Raw genomic sequence first — 26,649 nt, forward strand, 5'->3', positions numbered from 1 at the left:
AGCAACATAGAGGTAAATATCAAAAATCACAGACATGTTTTTAAGAAATTTAGAACATGGGAGCCTTTTTCCCTATTGAAAAAATCACTTGTAGCATAGTGGATATGAGGACCTCATAATGTAGGGCATGTGTGTAGCAGTACACACAGTGACAAATGAATGTGATGTTCCCCTAATTTTTATTGGTAGCCTCAAAGCAGAAACAAAGTGCCACTATATGTGGTCATAGACTCTAATGTAATTTGCTACATGAATGATTTGCGACAAAAAAATTGTCGTGCAACAAAAGAGTTTCGTAATTTTTTCAGGGAAGTGAAACGGGTCAGATTAACTCAACACAATTGATGAATCAATTTTATGTGTATTTTGTTACAGTTGTTTGCTTTAATGGAGTCATGACGTTGCTCCCATTCTATTTGTACAGGCATGGGACCTGTTATGCAGAATGCACGGGACCTGGGGTTTGCTGGATAAGCAATCTTTCTGTAATTTGGATATTCACACCTTTAGTCTACTAGAAAATCATGTAAAATTAAATACAACCAATAGTCTGGTTTTGCTTCCAATAAGGATTCATTATATCATAGTTTGGATAAAGTACACTGTACTGTTTTATTATTACAGAGAAAAAGGAAATAATAACTGGGGGTTTTCTGGATAATGGACTAGAAAATCATGTTATCATTAAACCCAATTGGCTGCTTTTGCTTCCAGTTAGAATCAATTATATTTTGGTTGGGATCAAGTACAAGCTACTGTTTTATTATAACTGAGAAAAAGAAAATCATTTTAAAAAATTTGCATTATTTGGATAAAATGGAGTCTAAGGGAGATGGCCTTTCTGTAATTCGGAGCTTTCTGGTTAACGGGTTTCCGGATAATGGACCCCATACCTGTATCAATGGTGCTTGATGCCTTTTCTCTGTTGACTGATAGACTTCTAATAAGAAACAGAAATATTGGATACGACTGGAGGGAATCATTTGTAGACTTAAGTTGGAATGGAGTTATGTTTTTGCAAAATACACACCTGTTTCATATCCTTGATATTTGCACGGAATTATTTATAAATTTATCTGCATACATCAGCGTGCAAATGCTAGGAATGGGCTTCTGTACCCATACAAAAATAACATTTTTAACTGAAATGGCATAAACACAAATCCTTAATCCTGAATATATCAGCTTGGCTATGGCATAGGAAACTCCTGTATTTATCTGTCAAAACAGAAGATTTCATTTTATGGTGTCTTGGCCAAAATACAATCCCTCAGGGTTTACTTTATTTTTGCAATAGTATAGTTGTCAAAATGGCATGGTTAAAACATAGCAGGCTTGTAATAATCATATACATTTGCTGAGTGCAAAGCAATATGGCACATTTCAGAACTGGTTCCATGTATCATTTATGCCTAGTATTAAGTCTGTATCTCCTAAGCTGCCTTACAAGAACTCATTGTTAAGAAAAAAACTCTTGCATTTCTGGAGAAACATGCATTTATCAAGCGATAAGCACACATGTACTACTTACAGACCTGAAGTACTATACAAGTACTATAGAACTTGTGAATAGTTTTCCAGGTATCCACAGTCAAAAGACTTGCTCTTGTGCTTGTTTGGTCTGAGGATGGAGGTGGGCTAGCAATTATTCTCTCAATCATGTTGAAGTTTTGGTTAATAGTTAATGGGTATGTGCGTCCATATGCTTTTTATGGAGAATGTATAGTTCCCATATGGCTTAAGTGTCAGCTGATGGCATGAAGTCATCATTCAGAAGTGCATACATTTGGTCAGGGGCGTAACTACAGAGGAAGCAGACCCTGCGGCTGCAGGGGGGCCCAGGAGGTACAGGGGGCCCCATGAGGCTCTTATTGATGAGCAATTTCAACATATATTGGTAAAACAGGACAAACACTGGATATGTTGGAGGCCCTAAAATTAATTTGCTGTAGGGCCCAGCAACATCTAGTTACGCCACTGCATTTGGTGCAGATATAATTATGCATTCTATGTACATACAGTATATTATTTTTAACAACGGCTGGTATATTTCCTGAAAGCTGTGTTTTCTGCACTGCTCTGTCTACATCTTTAACACATGTCAAATTAAAGCAAATTAGGTGACTCCTAATTTGACAGTGAACGACAGTTTTGTACCTGGAAGCAAGTCAGCTGATGCGTTGTGATGGATTTATAGGGATGACCAGATGTTGGACTTAATCGTTTGTAGAATTATAACACTCATTCTGCTCAAGTGTTTGCCCGGGGGCAACTTTGCACATTCCTTTATGTGAGAAAGAAGCATTTCTCATTAATTATTATGAGTGATAATTTTATGAACACACAAACAGTGACAAAAGGTAATGGAAAGATTTTAGGGCTCATGAGAAAAATAATACAAATACAAAAAAAAGCTATTGCGCTCAGGGGACTTATTAAGATATAATTTATTGCAGAACTGTGCTGTGATCTTACAATGGGGTATATTTATCAAAGAATGGAAGCACAGTTCCCCATAGTTCACCAGAGGGTAATCCTACATCTCCCTATTCACTTGCATGTAGCGTTCCCATCTGTTGAGCTGTCCTTTCACCCTTTGATAAATACGCCCCTATATGTCTATACATGGTAGGTCAGAGTTTCCATATTTTATGACATTTCAAATGTTGGTTTTTAAAGGGGCTTGAGGAAACTCCTTTCATTGCACTGCTCATTTTTTAGCCAGCAATTTTAATGTACCGTGTAAGGAGATGTCAGAGAGGTAGAGAAAACAAGATCATGGTGAGAGCTGTGATATACAGAAATGTATTACTATATTAAGTTTGTGAACTGTGAGTGCTGTAGTGTAGCACAGTGATGTAGGCCTCTGTGTGTGGTACTCTATATCTGAGAGGAAATTACATTCTTTATGTCACCCTTACGCAGTACAGGTACTTGTCTGACTTTTTTGGTTCAAGTCCCACTCAGAGGACCAAACTTGTACAGGGCTCCCATTAGCCTAAAACAAGGTTACAAATGTCAAAAAACATTGTATCAGCCATAGTTCTAAAATATAAAGCACAACAAATATGTTTTAAACCAATATTTCACTCTTAAAGGAGAATTCAACCCTACACTAATAAAAACCCCTACCCCCTACCCTACATAATCCCCCCTCCGCACAGGTTTAACTGTAACTACCCCTAATCCATTACTTATCTCTCGTTGCGAAGTCAGCGCAGTGGAGCTCATGGGCGCCATCTTCCGGCTCTTCTGTCTTCTTCGGGAAGTGATCTCTGTATTGGCCCATGCGCAATTTCAAAAGGGATGGAAGAGGACCCGAAGAAGACCAAAGAGCCGAAAGATGGCGTCCATGAGCTCCACTGCACTGACTATGCAACAAGAGGTAAGTAATAGATTTGGGGCACTTACAGCTAACACCTGTGCGGAGGGGGGGGGAGCAGGGAGGGGGGACTATGTAGGGTAGGGTTTTTTATTAATGTAGTGGTTGAATTCTCCTTTAAAGGAGAAGGAAAGCTACGGAGGCATTTTATTGCCAATATATTAGCTGCAATAGTGCAAGCTAGAATGCTATATTTATTCTGTAGAATGTTTTACCATACCTGAGTATAAAGCTCTAGAAACTCTCTGTTTGTTTAGGATAGGAGCTGCAGTATTAAGGTGGTGTGACATCACTTCCTGCCTGAGTCTCTCCCTGCTCTGGGCTCAGATTACAGCAGAGAAGGGAGGGGCGGGGGAAGAGGAACAAACTGAGCATGCTCTTGCCCAGGGCAATGAGGTTTAAGCTGAAGGCAGGAAGTCTGATACAGAAGCCCATGTGTACACAATAGAAGGAACGAAATGCAGTGTTTCTTTTGACAGGGTAGTCAGAGCAGCACTACTTTGGGGGTTTACTGGTATATTTGGATGGACCTTTCTGATAAGGTTTACTTAGTTTTAACCTTTCCTTCTCCTTTAATGACTTTCTAGTTGGGCTTAGAGGAGTATCTAGGAAAGTAAGGAAGCATTATCTCCAACTAACACTTTGATTGGCTTTCAGGTTAAGGCACCTGTTGTGGCTTTAAAGGCCACAGTTTGGGAACCACTGTCCAAAAGAATAATTGCAATTGTCATTGTGTTCACTTTCACTGTCTATGGACAGTATGCCATGACAATATGACTCAATGGTTTTATTGAAGTTTCAAAAAGTGACCATTCTTTTTTCATGCCTTACCTCCTTTTAAATATACATAAACTATGGGCACTTACACGCCTTGTCTAAAGTACATTTGTTTTGAAGGTAAGACCATGCATAATGTACAAGTTATCTAAGTAGTCTACCTAGTTGTTCTAGGTCAGGGGATCCCCAACCTCTTTTACCTGTGAGCCACAATCAATTTTAAAAATAGTTGAAGAGCAACACAATGAAAAACATTTCTGAGGATGGCAAATAAGGGCTGTGATTGTCTATTTGGTAGCCCTTATTTAGAATGACAGTCTAAAGGATGTTCTGTTTGGAAGTACACCTGTTTTTTATTCAAACAAACTTGCCTCGAAGCCTGGAATTCAAAAATAAGAACTTGCTTTGAGGCCAGTTGGAGCAGCAGTCAAGGGGTTGGTGAAAACATGTTGCTCACAAGCCACTGGTTGGGGAAAATTGTTCTAGGTAATGTAATTAAAAGGACAAAGTAACCACCAGGTCTAGTAACTCAGATGTTTGCTTTAAAACAGGTGACTATTACATTACTACCTGGTGATTGGCTGCCATGGGTTATTACCCCTGGTAAAAATGCTGTCACTCTTATTGTATACCCTTCATAGTTTGTATAATTGTTATTTCTGGTTTTCCTACTTCTGTAGCATTCCCATTTAATGATTATATTAGTATCAGAATCCTTATAAATAAAAGAAAACATTCTTTTTTCACTGACTGTATCAGCATAGTTTTGTTTATTATTGTAACTTGAACTCTCATTCCGTTACATTTTTCTTTGTTTGAATAGAGTTGTCTGATTAAAGGAGAAAAAAACCCTTACATAATAGTAGTGTGCCCGGAAAGTGGTACCTTTTGTATCCTCTCTTTTATTCCATCTTGCCAAGGTTAAACATAATTTCATTAACCGACAACTAGTAACCCAGAAAATCTCTAACTTTTGAATAGACTCAAACTGGTTTTAGCAGAAGAGCACAGATAAAAAGCAGTTGATTGGACCATGTTTGGAACCAAAGGCATCATCATCCTTTCACCATCGTAAGTGCAGTGGAGGTAGGATGAGATCAGTGAAATGTGACTTGCTTTGCTAGTAAGCTGGCCACTTTCTATGAGAGTTAGCACTTTATCCAGGAGGTTTTTTCTTTACATTTTAAGAGAATATTTGGATCCTAGAATGTGATAATTTACAGGCTTTTTGATGAATATTCGTTGCTGAGGTTAACTTTCAAATAAACATTTCCTACTGCTACATGGATTTGTTTAGGTGAACACTACTCTGTTCTATATGACATCATGCTATGACATAGCTAGCAATATTTTTATCATCATAATCATTATCCTCATTTATTTTTATAAAGGGCCAGGAGGCTATGTATGGTGTGCATTATACAATTAGTTGCTAATGTTCTTTTCTGTTAATGGTTTATACACTTATACTAGATTATTTTTGTATGTGCACAAGTGCATATTAGAGACTTGCTTATATCCATCAAGGGCGTCTTTTACAAATTTTAGGGCAGGGTGCAAAGTGCAAAAAAAGGAGTGCATACAGTATGTTGTTTGCACATTTGCATCACTAGCCCAGGTGTCCCCTATCCATCCCCTAACTTCCACATTATTCAGCAGTTAGCAACTCAGGGTGCTAAGGAGCCCTGATATCTGATCTGGTGCAAGGTACGAAGCACAAAAAGACCCCAAATGCAAGTCCTTACTGAATGAGCACAATTTTGCACCCTTTAGTGCACCAGTTCTAACTTTTTTTTTGACCAAACTAGAACCAATGTTCCCTGTATCTCTGCATTCAATTCCAGGAGCAAAAAAAGTTGCCCCTAAGGGTAATAAGTGCAACCTAGGGGTGAATTTTGGGCAAACAACATGCCACTTTGTACCTGTTTTTGTGTTTGACTACTTGCTACTCATCACTAGTTCTCTATAAAAAATCATACAGGGAAAATGTCTATGTTTGATGTAAGCCTTAAGGCATTCTGGCATTCTTTAATATTTCTTTTGTGTTTATTTTGTAATCACAGCTATTTGTGGTACATTTATTTTCTGGACTTCAGTGTTTGTAAATGTTCATCTTTTGCATATAAAAGGAATCCCAGAGGAAGAGCAAATGCAACAGCCAGAAATGATTTGCTAGGCATTGGCACTGATAAGTATTCCACTGCTTCTAACGTCTCTGCTCTTTTTCCTCTAATGGAGATATTATTATTTGTTCCCTGAAACCAAGAACCCTTCTATTTCTGCAGTCGGCTGGGTCCCCGTATGACTAAAGTGCTCTTTGCCGAGAGGAAACTTTCATTGTAAAACAGTCCTTTAAGAATTTCCTGTAGGAGGAAGTGGTTCCAATGCAAAACTTCTTAGCTATTTGCTTGCAACAGAGTGAACATAAGGGATGGATGACAAATCTGTAGTCATGTCTTTTGTTCCACTTGAGTCTAGGGATGTGGTGATGACATTCATATTGTCAGATGAAATCACTTTTTAACATTTAGCATGACATGCAGTCTTTCAGATGCAATAATAATACATGAACTAGGAGAGTTTGGACCAATCAGTTGCCACCAAAGGTCATATTTTGAATGGTCCAGTTCCTCCCTGACCTCTTCTCACTGTGCCAGCCCCACTGCTGATGCTGCCACACTTACTTATATACTCTCCCAGCTCCTTCCAATGATGTCAAGTATGGGCCGGATCTAGCATGGGTATATAAATCAGAGTGGCCGGCCGGGTTGGCTTTGGAGGGTATCACTAGTTGGGACCATCAGCTGAGGCCATATGAAATTAATTACATAATTGAAAGGTCCATTATCGTCGAAAATGGGGGAAACAATCATTTTCTTTAAAAAAAAAAAAATGCCCCCTAGGACCATGGCCATGTTCAGTGATGTACATTCACATAATGAGCAAGTTTCCCAGTTCTCTCATTATACTTATGCCCTTGATGTGTATAATGAGCGAAAGATGGAATACATTAATGAGATCTGTTATCTGGTAACCTGTTATCCAGATTTGTTTTACGAATTACGAAAAGGCTGTCTCCCATCTTAATCAAATAATCCAATTTTTTTTAATTATTTCCGTTTTTTCTTTAATAATAAAGCAGTAGCTTGTACTTGACCGAACTAACAATAATTATTCCTTATTGGAAGCAAAACTAGCCTAACGGGTTTATTTAATGTTTACACGATTTTCTAGTAAACTTAAGGTATAAAGATCCAAATTATGGAAACATCCCTTATCCAGAAAACCCCAGGTCCCAAGCATTCTGGATAATCGGTCCCATACCTGTACTATGCTTAGTGTCCCAACATGTGTAGGAAATGCAGCTGGCTCTCGAACACCCTTAGATTAACAAAGCGATGTCTGCTGCACTAAGGTAGAGGCTTGGCCACCTCACATCAATTATCAAGCAAAAAATATCCAAAGGCACACAGGCTGCTACAAGCAAGGAACACCTTGCACGTTTATTGCGCAAGTGAGCGACGTTTCAGGGTCATGCCCCTTTGTCAAGCCTGAAACATTGCTCACTTCTGCAATAAACGTGCAAGGTGTTCCTTGCTTGTAGCTGCCTGTGTGCCTTTGGATATTTTTTGCTTGATAGTGTCTCAACATGGCCACCAGCACCTGGTGTTCCCTCTTAGTGCTGGTGGCTTAGCACTTGGGGGGGGGGGGGCTTTTAAAAAAAAAACTATTGATTCCCCTACCTGGGTGTGGTCCAACAGGAAGAATATTTTTTTGAGGTCAGGTACCATTTAAGTATACCTCCTAACTTTTGAAAAGTGTAAGCATTTTAGATCATAATCCAGATTTACCAATTCACACCACACCATGATCCACCCAAACCCCTCTCCCTTTCCTGTAAACATTATCCAAATGGTAGTCTGTACATCAGGGCCATCCCACCTAAAAAATAATAAATGATGTGTGGTTTGTGCAGTATAAACAAGTCCTAAGGATGAAGGACGTAGCTCAGTACTCGTCAGGACCTTCTGCCAGCCAATCTCCTTATGAGTTTATATGTTCTGTTTAGAATGAGAATAAATATTATTTTAAATGCAGTAAAATCAATACCATTACGTTCATTGTAACCCACGCGCTGGTGAACTGTTATGGTCTAGGCAATGCTTCTTTTCCTCCATAAAACAAACATGTGAAGTGGGCGAAACGATATGAGAACAAAATAAACTTTGCAGCTCTGACAAAAATGTGCGGTTCCTGGCAGTGATTTTTGGTAAAAAGGTCACTGTGGCTTGAGAGACAGAACAAATATATTCATCCTCTTTATAGCCTAGAACATGTGCATGCTCTTGCTGCTTTCATCTGCACATCGTTTGCAGTTATCCCTGAGCATTTCAGCTTGCAGCTGGGAGTTTCAGTGTCGGCGGACTGAAACTCCCAGCATCCACTGATAGCCTAACGTGAGATTTGTATTTTAATAACAGCTGTATACACCAAACAATTCTTGTAAACAGATTTCCTGACGCCACATCACCGCAGCTCTTAATCCCTCTGTGTGACATAAGTTTAAAGTTAAGGTTTATTTCAAACAGAATAGTAGCTGCTTCTTTGGAAGATGTATGTCCCTGCTGGCTCAGGGTAGCTGGGATGTATCCCAGGTGAGTCCATTATCTTTTCCAATACAGGAATGAGGAAGACATCTTGACACTGAGCCTCCCAACTACTGAGTGTCAATATGTTGCCATGCTCAGTTACGAGTGCAAGTGTAGTATGCAAACACGTTGCCATCATTTTTACCCACAATGCAATGTTGATTCCCATAATTCCAGCACAACTGCAGCCACATGGTGGCAGTGCACCTGACACAACTGCAGCTACTGTGCGTTCTGCTTCAAAATGACTTTAGTGTTCAATGCTGTAGGTGCAAGTATACTACGGGGCCTATTTATCATACTTCGTAAAAGTTTTTAAAAACCGGTGTAAAAACTGTAAAATGAATGTGGAATTTATTAAGGTGTTATTTTACGCTGAATTTGAAGTGATCATTTTACACCACTTCCTCTGGTAATCTGTTTAAGTCAATGGGAAAAATTCAAGAATCAAGTAAGTTCTGGCCGGAGTTGCTATGGAAAAACAAACATTTTTAAAACGCAATGGATGAACGCCATATTTTCCCATGCCATTTTCAAGCAGCTGCTTACTTTTATGTCGAATTGTTACGCAGAAGAAGGCTATCGCTGAAAATCAATACAGAACTGTTTTTTTAACGTAGCGATGCCTGGTTATGTGTTGTGTATTTGGTCACTCATTTTTTAAACAGTATAATAAAAAGGCCTAACCTCTGCCCACAAAATGCATAAGGCTACTTTCTTAAGATTTCTTTTTTAATTAAATCTTTTTTAAAAACTGCATCAATTTATACATGTGTCTGGTTTGTAGGCCCCTACATATTGTACAGATAAGGATGCCCCGGAGGAGACGGGCCAGGACAGGGTCTAAGAAGGGAGACGGAATGTTTAGGGGCAAGGGCTTGTGTAGTGCAGAAGGTGATTGGTCAGAGGCGGGGGGAAGTGTGTGAAATTGAGTGATCAGGAGGTGTCAGCAGCCATTTTAGATTGAGGGAACAGTGGCAGCCAATGGCGGAAAGGGTTTGCGGATATCGGCCACTGTTTAAAGGGAAAGGGGGCTAGCGAGATTTAAGCAACAGGGAATCTCCATAAAAGCAGCCTTCAGCGGCTAGGTGGGGGAGATCCAGTGGGTATATTATAAAATTGGTTACGTTTGGAAATATATATGACAGTTAACTTGTGGTTAATAAAATTGGCTGCGGCCTTTTAAAGCCATAAGATGTGTAAAGTCCAGCACAAAGGTTTTAGTGGGAGCACTTACCGGACATTGACAGGCTTCAGCGTGCTACACGTCCATAGCCATCCCATGCTGTGAGTCCATTTCCTTTGTAGATTCAATTAGTGGAGCACCAAGGAAGCCGGTTTAAAATGGTAAAAAAAAATTATTTGAAGCACATTAAAATATCCAAAATTATAGCAGCATAGCAAAAAAAAAACCTGCCCGCTTTACTCATTTCATGCCCCCCAGCCACTTCATCAGAAGCTCTGATGAAGTCACTGGGGGCCACAAAACGCGGCAAGCGGGCAGCTAAGTTTTTTGTTTGTAATTTTGGATATTTTAATGTGCTTCAAATAAATTTTAATTTCTTAACCATTTTAAACCGGCTTCCTTGGTGCTCCGCTAATTGAATCTACATAAGATGTGTAGACTGGTTAATTTCAAGGGTGATGCTGTTGGGTGGAAGGGACCGAGACTTGACACTGCCCATGTCATGGAACCTGTTATCCAAAATGCTCGGGACCTGGCCGTCGCCCATAGAATCCATTATGATCAAATAATAAAAATGTTTATAAATATATTTTAATAAATATATTTTAATAAAGCAGTTATGATTCTGTGAATTATTATTGACTTCTATTCTGTGTGGTTGCATCTTCAGTAAATGATTTGTGTTCTTTATTTGTAATGCAGAGTATTCATGGAGTGAGCTTTCTGTGGAGATGCTTGTTTTGGGGAGATGGCTAGTTCAGCAAAAAGGCCTTTCAGGGAGGTGATGGCTTGGGGTGAACGCTATTTGGGCAAAATGGAAACTTGGGGGGATTCAGTTGGTAGGATGACAGTTGGAGGAGAAGGCTGTCTGAAGGAAGGATTTTGGAATAAAGCATTTTTCTCTGTTACAAGTTTTTAGGGATCTGCAGCTCATATATTTCACTGGATCCTGTGCTCTCTGGTCTGCTATAAATAACGTGCATGCATTTGCTATGGTAACGTGTTATATACTGTGCATAATACCCTGGGCATTCTTTTGCATCGTTTTACAAGCATTTTAACGTTCCTATCATTTATTTAACTGTGCTTGGTTTGGCTATTCAGATTCTGCAGTAAATATTTATATATGTTCCTCTAGTGATGTAAAGTACAGCTTTACATTTCTGATACTACATTGTAACACATTACAGCTTTCCTTTTATCTTGTTGGCAGTTTGATTGTAATCAAAATGTTCCACATTTAAGCTTGATGTTCCAGCATAACATTGGTTAGAAATGCGCGTGTGTCCCCTGACACTACAGAGAATGTTTATGAAATGTATATTGGCTTTGCTTTCCCCAAGTCTATGACAATACAGGATAATAATAGTTTTCATTCATCTAATAGTCGTTCAAGTTTCATAGTGACTATTTTTGACACAGCAGGGTATCTGTACTTATTGTAAAGTTTTATTTTTGGCCATATGTTATTACAACAAAAACAGCCACAGAAAGGGACTTGTGCCCCCCCCCACACACTTTTATTGGTTTGCATTGAATCCCTTTACAGTTTCCAGTCTTGTGAAAACTGAAAGAATCGCTTTATCGCCTTCTGTTAACATGCTTTCTATCATTCTTCTTTCAACTGGTAGGCAACTCACATCCCACATTCATTAACTTCTGAAACATAAATGTAAAATCGATGGCTCTGGGACTAAAATTTGCGGCTTCAAATTTGCACTTCATGCACAGCTAATGGTATCGATTTTTAGAAGAAAGTTGGCGAGTTTGGATAAATAAAACTTATCTTACTCTCAGCGTTTATCAGATCTATATGATTTATGCATGCGGCAACACATGCCTCTGTCCTAATTGCCTGCTAATGAAAATGGCTTCTTCCCCCCTGCTGCAGGTCCCTCAGAGAATTGGTTCATCCGTCTGATAAATATGTAAATGATGAAGGCTGCCAAAAGGTGCTGGGAGTTATAGTCCCAAAACTTTAGAAAGGCTGTTAGTTGTCCATACCCAACCTGGATAGGGTCCTGAGCTGCACTTGGGTTTGCAAGCCGGAACCCAGTGGGAATAGCCTAAGGCAAAGTAACTTTTGGTCACATGGCAGATACTTTTATATACTATATTTTTGGTTTTTAAAGTGGCAGAATAGGTGGTTGTTTGGCGATAACAGACAGAATCTGTATTTAAGATTTACTAAAGTATTGGAAAACACCGTCTGTATGTAAAGGTAGTGCTTATGGGGTGAGAAGCTGTGTATTCTGTTTCCTTTAAATTGTTATTGCTGAGCATGTTACTGGGCAAGATTGATGTTTTAGTGCTGTTGATGTCTCATGCAGGGTGGCTACATCCTTCCTTATCAGCTTCTTTCTCTTTGATATTATAACCGCCTTATAGGAAGGGTGTGTAACCTAGTGCCCAAGGGGCATGATATAATATCATTATGAGGGTGTTATTAGATTAACATTGCGTTACCAGAAATCGTTTGCTCACTGGAATTCCCCTGTATGAAACATAATTCTGCACTGAAAAGTTGTGTATAAATAAATGATTACTTCTGTGTATAGTAAGTTAAACACACAGGGGGAAAAGTCTGAATATAAAACATGAAAAACTTTGCTTTAATATTGTATTAATATTCTTAACAACTTGAGTAAAGTTAGCCATAGCCACCCATTGATATCTGGCAAAAAAGCACCATAATATGTAAGATTAAATTGGCAAATTGATGTCTACGCATAATGGGTCACCATAGGCCTCCATAGGGCGTCAAATCGGAACATTTGGTGACTTCATTGCCAGCTTTTATCAGTCAGTGAAGACAAGTGTCTGGTGATCTTTTTTTATCCAGCTGTATCCACAGACCTCTGAATCCTTAAGACTCACATAATTTAGTCATTTTTTAGCTTATCTCTTCAACCTTTTTTCAGGGTTGCATTAGCACTTTCACTGTAAAAAAAAACCCTACATTTGCTCTTCACCCTCATACCTTTCCGTGCCTTCTTTATATATATATATATATATATATGCATGCTTTGTACAAACTTTGTAACTAAAAGTGTCTCTTTTTTGTGTTAGTTACAGTTCAGTTGTGCAAAAATAGGTTTCCCAGGGGGCTATATGTTGGAGTGCTGGGGTAAATTTCTATTTAATTTGTATATCAAGCCGTACCCATGTGCACCCAATAAAAAGGGATTGAGCTGCATTTTTTTTGATTTAATTATATTATATATATATATATATATATATATATATATATATATATATATATATATATATATATATATATACTTCTATAACAAGAAAATCTAAGATGAAATTTAATGTAAATGTATGGATACCTCCAGTTCTGCCATGACAGACACAAAAACAGATTTTCTCAATGAGCTTCCCAGAACTGAACATAGCCTGGTATGGCTATTTTAAAGGACTATTTTATAATTCAGATACAGCAGATATGATTGGGGAAGTGGTCCGGTTACTCCCATGGTCCAGGAACATTTTTTGATGTTTTATGTATCCACATAAAACATCAAATCCTCAAGTGCCCCCTACACACACACTCCACAGGATCTAGCTTTATTTGAAACTAGTGAATAGGAAGATATATTGATATGTCAACCCTGCAGTCCTACCCTCATCTTTCTGATACTTATACTTAAATTAATTGTTCAGTGTAAAATAAAAACTAGGTAAATAGATTGGCGGTGCAAAATAAAACATGTTTCTAATACAGTTAGTTAGCCAAAAATTTAATGTATAAAAGCTGGAGTGACTTGGTGTGTAACCTAATAGCCAGAACACTACTTCCTGCAAAAACCAGCCTATTGGGTTTATTTCATGTTTACATGACTTTCTAGTAGACTTAAGGTACGAAGACACAAATTACGGAAACATCTCTTATCCAGAAGACCCCAGGTCCCGAGCATTCTGAATAACAGGTCCCATACCTGTACTTTCTTTAGATCCAGCTGCACATACCCCAAATGATTATACATTTTATGGATTAAAATATTACCTGCTTGTTATCTTTTTACAAAATGAAGGTAAACTTTACCACTTGTATTAAATAGATACTACAAAAAATGGAGCATTCAAAACCTCAAATATTTCTACTGTTTCCAGTGATAAGATGGAGCCATGCAGAGACTTAATATCTTTCATCGTTATCAACTGTCTGAAGATTTTTTTTTGAGCATGCCTGAGGGATTTATGTTCCTTTATCAAAGGTTTTCATTGGACAGTTTTTCAAATCATGTGGTTTAAATCCTTAGGTTAAGGTGGTAGTAAAAATACCCAAACTTTATTGGATTTGTACAATAAAAACAAAAGAATCTCTATACCTTTAAATCCATCAATGTTTAATAAATTGCACAATTTAAAAACAGTGGCTAGCCAACCTACCGACTGCAAATTAGTAAGAAATACACATTAGCAGTTAAAAGATTATATACATAGCCCATATAACATTCATCAACAGTGAGATTAATCACTGGCAATTATATAGTAAAAATGCCTCATAAAGTTCATAAATAGTTCATTAACACAGCAAATTGTGTAGATTAGAGTAATATTCAAGCAGAGTGGTGTACAGTATGGTGCTCAAACAGGTTTATTTATTTAAGTACCATACAAGACTGCTCTAAGTGCTTCTAATACCAGATGTGGAAAGGAAAAATTCTAATCTGCACAATCCACTGTGTTAATGAACTATTTATGAACTTTATGAGGGTTTTTTTTAAAACATAATTGCCATTGATTCATTTTACTGTTGATTGATGTTTTTATAGGCTATTTATGTAATCTTTTAACTATGCATTTATTGCTAATATACAGTAAGTAAGGTGGCCAGCCACTGTTTTCATCTAATATGTATTAGATTATATTATTAACATCACCGTGGCATTTAAAGGGATACTGTCATGCAAAAAAAAAAATGTTTCAAAATGAATCAGTTAATAGTGCTGCTCAGAATTCTGCACTGAAATCCATTACTCAAAAGAGCAAACAGATTTTTTGAAATCTGACATGGGGCTAGACATATTGTCCATTTCCCAGCTGCCCCAAATCCTGTGACTTGTGCCTGCACTTTAGGAGAGAAATGCTTGGGGGAACAATTTAAATGAAATAGAGAATGGCAAAGGAGTCTGTCAGTGATAGTAGAGAAAACAAAAGTGCAGCAAGCAGAATGGGGTAATGCAGGGCGTATGAGCTTGGGGTAAAAACCGAGTGTGAGTAAGAGATCAACTATGGCCATATTAGCATACCTACTAACATACCAAATTAAACATGTTGGTCACTATTAGGGCTCTCACACACAGGCGTTTTATCCTGCACTCCCCTGCGTTGTGCTTTCTTCTGTTCAGCCGCAGGGGAGCACAGGAGTAGACGCACTCAATTATTGTAAAGGGGGCTGTACTCACACAGACGCATGTATGCACCGGACGCAGGTGAAATGCAACATGCGGTGTCCCACATGCGTCTATGCGTGTACAGCCCCCTTTACAATAATTGAGTGCATCTACTCCTGCGCTCCCCTGCGGCTGAACGGAAGAACACGAAGCGCAGGAAAAAACACCCATGTGTAAGAGCCCTAAGGATTCTTACAGGCCAATTGCAATTAGTTGTTCACCTTTGAGATAGCTTTTAGAGTGATATTCTGAGACAATTTACAATTGGTTTACATTTTCTATTATTTGCGATTTTTTTATTCAGCAGCTCTCCAGTTTGCAATTTCAGCAATATGGTTGCTAGGGTCCAAATTATCCAGCAACCATTCATTCATTGGAATAAGAGACTGGAATTGGAATATGAGAGGCCTGAATATAAAGATGAGTAGTAATAAGTAGCAATAACAATACAATGTTTTTTAGATAGAGTCAGTGATCCCCATTTGAAAGCTGGAAAGAGTCAGAAGTAAAAGGCAAATAATTCTAAAACTATAAAAAATAAAAAGACCAGTTGAAAAGTTGCTTAAAACTGCCCATTCTATAACATACTAAAATATAAATTAAAGGTGAACCACCTCTTTAAATAAACTTTTTCGTGGTTTTGGGGACCACAATTCAGAAATCACAATCTGAGACAAATTTGGTAATCACCATGTTTAGCACAATTAAACTGAATTTAGGTGACCTGAACCTATTTACATGTTGTCTGCTGATATCAGTAACAGCAGCCTATCTATTTCAAACACATTGTTCATTGTAGGATTCCCCTAAGATTGTTGCAGTATGGGTAATCAACATGGCATCTCCCTTTCATGCCTTTTGTATAAATAAAAATATGTTGGAAAGATGTTGTCTATGTAGCCCTTACATTATATTGCCAATTATGTAATATAGTAAAGGTGGCCATCCACTGGCCAATAAAAGCTGCTGATTTGGCCCTAATGCTGATACCTTACTAAAAAAGCAGAATAAGCTGCAACTAATTCATTAAATTGAAAGGGCTGTGGTTCTTAAAGAGCACATACTTTAGTTGTTTAATAGGAGGAGAAATATTTTACATTAAAATTAAAATATTTATATTTCATTAGAAAAGAACAGCTTGAAGTCACCAAGCCAAGCACATGGAAACAGCTGAAAACAGACATGTTTATAATGTCAGGCCTTCTGATATGTTTCCATTAAAGAAGACTAAAATCTTATAAATGGTTTTATGATTTGAAGTAGCAGGGCCAGAGAATTACCGAGTTTATAATCCTCCCAAGGATGGCATTGCAGTACATGACGTGTATTGTTATTATGTTTCATCACCAATTCAGAGCTTGTACATTTGCCAAAAAAATAAGCATTTTGACCTTTTCATACTGGAGAGGGACATGTAGAGTGAAAAAGTGAAGCCCTGGCAATGGCAATAAACTGGATCAACATCAGGATGTAATTTTTCGGCGCAGATTCATTTTTCAAAATCAACCACTGGCGTTAGGCAGACAGCTCCATGAGAAATGACATCTGGAATGCACAAACAACCCTGCTAATTTTATAGTTTGTCCGGATAGCAAGAAAGGTCTCAGTTTTGGCCACTCTTCTGCAGAATGCATCCCCCCCCCCTCTTTTTGGCATAGTTTAGATTCTTGCCAATTATATGCAGGGCTTTAAATAGCATTAATGCAGGCACATGAAACACATTTATTAAGGGAAGCCTGCGCTGTGATCTTTCGTTTCAATCTGGAACATTGTGCAGAGAAATACATGACTTGACAGTGATCTCTAAAAGGCAATGTCATTCTCATAATCATTTCTGTAAATTACTTTAACATGGCAGTGTTGCGTGAAAAGGCATGCCAGAAACGGAATAAGGACTGAGAAATCCTGGAAATGCAAAAATCTAATAAGAACCAACTGGAGAATGCTACTCAAGGGGGAACTAAAGCCTTTTTGTGAAAAGGTGTTTATTCTTTGATCCACTCCCATGGAAGATCCCAGTAAATCCTACTAGTCATGAACTAGTTCATGCTCATATAATTCAGTAAATAGATCCCAATACAAACAGCTGATGTTATTCTAAAATAAGAAGTTCATATAAATAGTTCCATGAATTAATTTGCTAATAAGTCAGTCAGTTCATTGGGGGTTAGTGGAATTTGCCCTAAGTTTAAAGGAGAAGGAGAGGTTAAAACTAAGTAAGCTTTATCAGAAAGGTCTATATAAATACACCAGTAAACCCTCAAAGTAATGCTGCTCTGAGTCCTCTGTCAAAAGAAAAAACACATTTCTTTCCTTCTATTGTGTACACATGGGCTTCTGTATCAGACTTCCTGTTTTCAGCATAAACCTCCAGGGCAGGGCTTGAGCATGCTCAGTTTGCTCCTCTCCCCCTCCCTCCTCCTATTCCTGCTGTAATCTGAGTTTAGAGCTATGAGTGAGCAGGGAGAGACTCAGGCAGGAAGTGATGTCACACTAAGCTAATATAGCAGCTGCTATCCAGCATCTAGAGCTGTTTACTCAGGTATGGTAAAGCATTCTGTAGAATAAATATAGCATTTTAGCTTGCACTATTGTGGCTTATCTATTGGCAATAAACTGTCTTGGAGCTTTCCTTCTCCTCTAAGTCCTACCCATCTACCTGCTCCAATAACGTTGCTCTGCCTTGTGATTGCTTGATATGGGAGTTATGTAGGTAATGAATACGTTACGTAAATTGCATACGTTTAGGGGCCCAATTATCTTGCTGTGGGGCCCAATTGCTAATAAAGTCAGGCAGTCCATTGGGGTGGAATTTGCCTTAAATTTAAAACCTTCCAGCCCCTGTCCTGCTACTCTGCCGTGTCATTGCTTTATACAGAAGTTACAGAAGTTTATATGTAAGTTATGTAAGTTTCAAGTCAAGTCATGGCAGTTTTTTTAATTGTATAAGTTTGCATGTATGTTACTCAATTTGTGCAACTTTTTGCTACACTGTCGGGGGCCTCCATTTGGATCAAAAATTCCCTTTCTTCCTCTGGCAACAACCCGAATGAAATCAGATAGGGGGTTCCCTTAACTAAGGTTGACCCCCTGCAAACCTACCTATTTGTTTAAAATGCGTCCATAAATGTATAATGTATTTAACCATGTCATGTTTATTGCTATTGTTATAAAGTTAAGGCACGGAAGCTAAACTATCTTTATTTTCTGTTTGACAGGATCAACCAGGAAGAGAACTGGAAGAGCAACTGAGGTCGGTGTCCAGTGTGGATGAACTAATGACTCTCCTCTACCCCGAATCGTGGAAAATGTTTAAGTGCCAACTACGACAAGGAGGCACAACCGGCTTTGAGACCAGGAGGGACGACAATTTTAAATTTGCAGCTGCTCATTATAATTACAATGCCGAAATCTGGAAAAGTAAGAAGGGCAAAAGTGGCACCAATATTTAATCAGCAAAAAAATCTCTCAAGAGTCATCAACAGTCAATCAGGCTGATTCAGTGGTGAAGTTCTAGGTATTTAGTTGTGTGGGGACATATAACTTTCCATGCAGGTGACTTATGCCATCCTTGGAAAATACTATGATGCTGTGTCTAACATAGATACAGTATAGAATAATTCCACTAATCAAGCAATGTGTAGTACTTGTAGTTAGGGTTATTGATTATCAAGTGGCACCCCAAGACATCTTAACAAGATTGACATCTTCCCTGAAGAAACCTCAAGTATATCTGTGACGTAAATAGGAATAAGAACAGAAATGTAGGGGGACAATAATATGAATAAGTTCTGGTAAATATGTATTATTATATACAGGTATGGGACTTATTATCCAGAATGCTTGGGACTTGGCGTATTCTGAATAATGTATCTCTCCGTAATTGGATCTTCATACCTAGTATACTAGAAAAACATGTAAACATTAAATAAACCCAATAGGCTGATTTTGCTTCCAATAAGGATTAATTATATCTTAGTTGGGATCAAGTACAAGCTACTGTTTTATTATTACAGAGAAAAAGGAAATCACTTTTTTAAAATCTGCATTATTTCTATAAAATGGAGTGAATGGGTGAAAACCTTTCCATAATTTGATGCTTTCTGGATAACGGGTTTCCAGATAACAGATCCCATACCGGTAGTCCTATTTGTGCATGTCATTATTGATCACCAAAGAATGCATCGCTGCATGTAATGAAGTACAGGTATGGGACCTGTTATCCAGAATGCTCATGATCTGGGGTTTTCTGGATAACGGATCTCTCCATAATTGGATCTAAATACCTTAAGTCTACTAGAAAATCATGTAAACATTAAATAAAGCCAAATTGCTGGTTTTGCCTCCAATAAGGATTAATTATATCTTACAAGCTACTGTTTTATTATTACAGAGAAAACGGAAATCATTTTTCAAAATTTGGATTATTTGGATAAAATGGAGTCTGTTGGAGACATCCTATCCGTAATTCAGAGCTTTCTGGATAATGGGTTTCCAATAACGGATCCCATATCTGTACAGAATATCAGGAAATTTTGCAATTGCTGGATAGCCACAGTTTATCAATCTTTGTTCCGAGTGCTCAGAGTTCTTTTAATGCTTTTATGGTTGACTATGGGCCAGTATTAACACGTTCTCAGATGGCAAACCAGACGAATGGATGGCACTTCTGGACAAGGATTTATTAGCAGGTAGCTGTGAATTGCCTAACTCTTTTTGGGAGTGTGTCCATTAATCATAGGCTCAACTCAATTAACACGTTCTCATGTGTATTTCTTTGGGGGCTGGATTGTAACTTTTAATTATCCCTATACTTTGGCAGGTATTGAAAACGAGTGGCGAAAAACTCAGTGCTTGCCCCGTGAAGTATGTGTGGACGTAGGGAAAGAATTCGGAGCACCAACAAACACCTTCTTTAAACCCCCATGTGTATCCATCTACAGATGTGGGGGCTGCTGTAACAGTGAAGGGCTGCATTGTATGAACACCAGCTCGACTTTTGTCAGCAAAACTGTAAGTTTTATTCATGACCCATATCTAATTCATAGGGCATACTGCACATTGTAGAATACATTCTTTTTTCTTCTTTTTTTACAAGAGTATGCTTCATTTGTCAGTGATTTGCACCCTTTTGAAGATCAAAAGGATATGAATTTGTAAAATTTTCAGCTTCCTTTACAAGGATGTAAATCTGCTAAATGTCAAGCTATGCTAAGGTCTTCTTAACCACTGTAAAAATGCATTCAGAATTTTTGATTTACAAAGAAAAGACCATTGTACTTTATTAAGTATTGCCCTATTTTTTTGCTGTGTGTTAACACTGATTAAGTATTTATTTTTGCACCAAGGATTAAAATTCAGAAGGGTGTTAGAGCTCAGTACTGCTGCTGAGCTCTAACACCCCACAAAGCATTTGACTGCTAAATTATTTCCTGGTGATCAGGAAAATGTTAATAAATGGAGAAATAGCACATACTGGGAATCATTTTGGATTCAACATTTCCATATTTGATAAATCTTCCTCATGGTAAGCAGGTAATTGGCTATTAGCATATAAACAGATTACATTTTTGCTATTTCTCTTCTTTTACAATAAAACAGTAACTCATGTGCAAGTTGTTCCATTAACTATATGTTTGAACATTCGTTCATATGATTGATATGTAATATTTTGCATGCAGGATTAGATTAACCATTCACTGTATACTTGTAAATATTTCAAAATAAAGTCTTTCCAATAAAAGTAGCTTTTTCTAAGATTATTATCCTTTATTTATATATCACAGATATCCACAGTGCTTTACATAGATTATGCAACATTCACATCAGCCCCTGCCCCAGTGGAGATTACATGTCCCTATCACATTCACCTACACACTAAGGCTAATTTTATCAGGAGCCAATTAACCTGCCTGTATGTTTTTGGAGTGTGGGAAGAAACCCATACAAGCATGGGGAGAAAGTACCTTCAGATATAGGGTATCATAATAACATAACATATCAACCTGTCTGCTAGTTGATACAGAGTAAGGCAAAAAATCCCATTTGAAGCCTCTCCAATTTGCCTCAGAGGGGGAAAAATTCCTTCCTGACTCCAAAATGCCAATCAGACTAATCCCTGGATCAATTCAAACATAGGACTCTGGAGAACCAAGGTGTTGATTCAGTGATTCATTTATTCATACAGTGCACGACATGTTTCGAGCCAACTAGCTCTTCCTCAGGTGCTTATGAGGAAGAGCTAGTTGGCTCGAAACATGTCGTGCACTGTATGAATAAATGAATCACTGAATCAACACCTTGGTTCTCCAGAGTCCTATGTTTGAATTGTGAAAGTCTGCAGGTTTGGCGGGGCCTTAACTCTGAAGTGGAACCAGACACAATAACAAAAAGGATTACATCATCCATAAGAATATATCTTTAATCCCTGGATCAACTTGGACTATGAGCTATTTCCCATAACCCTGTATTCCCTCACTTGCTCAAAAGCCATCCAACCCCTTCTTAAAGCTATCTAATGTATCCGCCTGTACAACTGATTCAGGGAGAGAATTCCACATCTTCACAGCTCTCACTGTAAAAAACCCCTTCCGAATATTTAGGTGGAACCTCTTTTCTTCTAATCGGAATGGGTGACCTTGTGTCAGCTGGAAAAACCTACTGGTAAATAAAGCATTAGAGAGATTATTATATGATCCCATTATATTTATACATAGTTATCACATCACCTCTTAAGCGCCTCTTCTCCAGCATGAACAACCCCAATTTGGCCTGTCTTTCCTGATAGCTGCCCTTCTCTGTACCCTCTCTAATTCAATAATGTCCTGTTTGAGTGATGGAGACCAAAATTGTACGGCATATTCTAGATGGGGCCTTACCAGTGCTCTATAAAGTGGAAGAATTACCATCTACAAATGTGTATCAATTCCCCTTTTAAAACAGCTCAAGACCTTATTTGCCCTTGATGCTGCTGACTGGCATTGCTTGCTACAGTCAAATGTATTATCAACAACAGGGCTGTCCAACTGACCCCCCTTGTGTGGCCCTCCACATGAAGCCTGTCTGCTGTGTCTGCTTACCATGTGTAAGGTTTAAAAGGTATCACTACAGAGATTAATTTGCCCCTGCATTGTTTACATCTCAAATCCCCTGTATTGTTCACACATGTAATCCCCCCTGCATTGTTCACACTTGTAACACCTCTATTGTTCAAGACCTGTACTGTTCACACCTGAGACTCAGACTGAAACTGCCCACATTGTTCACCTGTTCACACTCATACAAACTGCTGGAGGGGCACAGCACTGTATGTAGCACAGTCCTTTTAGATTCCTGATAGGCTGTCTCCTGCTCTGTTCTGCCTTCCCTATGCTCTCTGTGTGTGCCATTCTCTGCTTTCCCAGTGCTGCTTGTATGTGCCATTCTCTGCTTTCCCAGTGCTTCTTTTGTGTGCCATTCTCTACTTGCCCAGTGCTGCTTGTGTGTGCCATTCTCTGCTTTCCCAGTGCTGCTTGGGTGTGCCGTTCTCTGCTTGCCCAGTGCTGCTTGTGTGTGCCATTTTCTGCTTGCCAAGTGCCACTTGTGTATTCCACTCTCTGCTTGCCCAGTGCTGGTCGTGTGTGCCATTCTCTGCTTGCCCAGTGCTGGTCGTGTGTGCCATTCTCTGCTTGCCCAGTGCTGCTTGTGTGTGCCATTCTCTGCTTGCCCAGTGCTGCTTGTTTGTGCCATTCTCTGCTTGCCCTACGCCACCTGTGGGATGTAAGCCTGGTAGTGGTTTGTTTTGGGGGTTTGTTGGCATTTGGAAATTGTTGTTAGAGGCTCCTAAAATGTTTAATCTAGATCCTTTTGCAAGGATACTGCGTACTGCATTTAATTAATTGGGCTGGATAGTTTTGTGTCATCTGTAAACACTGATACATTACTTACAATACCTTCCCCTAAGTCATTAATGAACAAGCTAAATGAAAGTGGACCCAATACCAAGCCCTGGGGGACCCCAGTAAGAACCTTACTCCATAGAGAATGTACCATTAACAACCACCCTCTGTACCCGATCCTGTAGCCAGTTTCCTATCCATGTGCAAATTACTTCATTAAGCCCAACAGACCTTTAGAAAGCATTTGTGGAGCACGGTATCAAATGCTTTGGCAAAATCCAAATAGATCACATCTACTGTTCCCCCACTGTCCAGCATCTTACTTACCTCATCCCAAAAAGCAATCAGATTTGTCTGACATGACCTATCCTTCATAAAGCCATGCTGATTGCCGCTCATAATGTCATTCACTAGGACAAAATTTTGAATGTGATCTCTTAACAAGTCTTCAAATAATTTGCCCAACACAGATGTCAAACTTACTGGCCTATAATTAGCAGGCTGAGATCCTAATCTCTTTTTAAATATTGAAATTACATCAGCATTTCTCCAATCCATAGAGATTACAAGACGGAGAATGTAAGATTCTTACCCAATTATAGTAATAGAAAGTCTATTGATGTTGTTTGGCATGTACCCAGTGATTTCAGTTGCTTACGTGCTACCTTGGGCTGCCACTCCCCTTCAGAAACTAATGCACAAGCTCATGGTACGGTTTGCTGAGTACCTTACCACAATGTTTTGGCATCCCACATTAAGCTTGGGTGAGCATATACGTGGTACAAAATACTACCCATACATTCTTCAAGAATTTGCAATTTGTCCATATGCGTCAGCATTTTTCTCACCTGTGAGAAAACTAAATCTTCCTGTAAAAATACTGGACACTGTGTAATACAATGCCTTTAATTTACCCAGAGAGTGGTGCTCATCATACAAACTCTATGGGCAAAATAATGAGCACCTAAAGTATACTGGTACTCTTTCTAAACTGCTGAGTTCCTTATTGTCTCTGTAAGAAATGTCAGCCAGAACTATTCACAGGCAATGTTGTGGTGAACAGAGCATCGCCAATGGACTCTCTCACTAACAGTGGAAATGCAGAGTGATAAATGGCATTCTACAAAATGGCAGTCCAAAGTAAAAGGTTGAGTTTGGTAGATGCCAAGAGAACACTACCTGCCTCAATGCAAAATGCTGGTGGTAAAGTTTTGCAGAGAAGTTGGTTAGGGCTAAGGTTCCTGTTTCTGTTGAATGCCAACTTTATGGCTACATTGTATGATGACATTCTTGACTTCAGTGCTTTTGTCTTCTGCCAAAAAAGTTAGAGGCTTTTAGGGAGGGAGGATCAACATCATATTAATATATTACCTTGGTTTGGGAATGAGATGTTGGACAGGCACATGTAACCCTGTTTGTATACCACCAACAAGTAGCAAAGCCAGACACCTTGGGGCTCATTTATCAACACTGGGCAAATTTGCCCATGGGCAGTTACCTATAGCAACCAATCAGTGTTTAGCTTTTTAAAGCCAGCTGCAAGAAAAACAATGAATGCAGCAATTTGATTGGTTGCCATGAGTTACTGCCCATGGGCAAATTTGCCCAGTGGTGATAAATAAGCCCCCTTGTCTTTTCACATGGTCCTCTTACCTCATTACTTTAATGGCCAGTGACAGATATATATAGTCGAGTCCCAGATGATATTCAAGTCTTTGGTACTCAACCAGCCCAACTTCCTCTGTCCATATCACATTATCAAATGGCAATTAATCTTGGGTAAATATTGTGTCCCTATGTCCTAGAAGACGATAAAAGGTCACTCACATCGTAAAGTACATTTTTACTTTCTTCAAAACTTAGTACAGCTACAGAATATGAACATTTGAACCATGGACCCCAGGCAAGTCATGATATTCTAAGCTAATTTTTGAAGTGCTGTCTAGCATCTGGATGGTTCATTTACCCACTGTGACATCTCATCAGGTCAGATGCCATAACTGATGTACTGTAGACTAAATACACTAATACTAACACAGATTTGACATAGTCTCTGAATATTTTTCAGCAGTTGCTGGAAAGATATATCTTAGCATGTTGGCTGTTCCATTCTGCAGTGTGTACTTAGTGTATGATTACACTGTATGAGTTTACTTCCCAATGTATTTATTTATTTATACTTAAATTTTTTACAGCACAAAATAAAATGCACAGTGTTTGGATTAAACTTTTGTTGGTGGACTTCATGGCAGTAGCAATTTGCATGTGGAGCCGGGAGTGGTGACTAAAGCATTTTGGTATGTTACTCTAAATCCAAACAATTTTAATCAGTGTATACAAACTTCTTTCTAATTACTGGTTCCTCCTTAACATTCCAAAAAGAAATGAAGAGGGCACAAAAAGCTTTTGCCGACTCCTGCAAATTTGATTAGTAGCATTTGATTCTCAAGGCTAGTGTTACTTGAATTTCTCAACTGCACTTATGATCTTTTGGCTGGATGGTAGAAAATCTGGTGGCAAAAATCTGGTGGAAAGACTTTTGAGAAGAGCAGCGGACCTACTTCACATTAATACCATCGGTTTGTTATGTTGGGCAGGCAGGTGTTCGGATACTTTTTGGAAGTTCAATGTTGATAAATGCAAGGTTATGCAGGCAGAAATAATTTAAATGCAAGTGATACACTAAATGGCAGTGTGTTGGGTGTTTTCTTACTTGAGAAGGGGTTTTTGTAGATAACAAGTTGTCTAATTCCAGGCAGTGTCATTCTGAAGCAAAAAAGTTCTGTCTTGCATAAAAAGGGCATCAATTCAAGGGATGAAAACAAAATTTTGCCTCTTTATAGGTCCTTAGTAAGTGCAGTTTTGGACTCTAGTCCTTAAGAGGAATATAAATGATCTGGAGAGAGTGCAGAGACGTGCAACTAAATTGGTTAGAGGGATGGAAGACTTAAATTATGAGGGTAGACTGTCAAGGTTGGGGTTGTTTTCTCTGGAAAAAAGAAGCTTGCGAGGGGACATGATTACACTTTACAAGTACATTAGAGGACATTATAGACAAATAACAGGGGACCTTTTTTCCCATAAAGTGGATCACCATACCAGAGGCCACCCCTTTAGACTAGAAGAAAAGAACTTTCACCTGAAGCAACGTAGGGGGTTCTTCACAGTCAGGACAGTGAGGTTGTAAATTGCTTGTGGTGGCTGATTATGTTAATGTCTTTATGAGTGGCTTGGATTATTTCTTGTACAAGCATATTATCCAAGGCTATTGTGATACTAAAATCTACAATTAGTATAGATATTGGTATAAATAGTTAATGTGAGTTTATGGAGGGGTTAATGTAAGTGTGTGTTTGTATGGACGTTGGGTTTGGAG

At 38.6% G+C, this 26,649-nt stretch overlaps 1 protein-coding gene across 1 annotated transcript in view; it reads left to right on the forward strand.

The window, feature by feature from the left end:
• vegfc.L (vascular endothelial growth factor C L homeolog) overlaps positions 1–26,649 on the forward strand; it is an 87,172-nt gene that overhangs the window by 42,226 nt on the left and 18,297 nt on the right. The window contains exons 2-3 of the mRNA XM_018230726.2: positions 18,615–18,816; positions 20,219–20,409. Coding sequence (XP_018086215.1) covers positions 18,615–18,816; positions 20,219–20,409 — 393 coding nt within the window. The remainder of the gene's footprint in view (positions 1–18,614; positions 18,817–20,218; positions 20,410–26,649) is intronic.

The sequence above is a fragment of the Xenopus laevis genome, chromosome 1L (genome assembly GCF_017654675.1).
Source record: "Xenopus laevis strain J_2021 chromosome 1L, Xenopus_laevis_v10.1, whole genome shotgun sequence".
Taxonomy (NCBI): Eukaryota; Metazoa; Chordata; class Amphibia; order Anura; family Pipidae; genus Xenopus; species Xenopus laevis.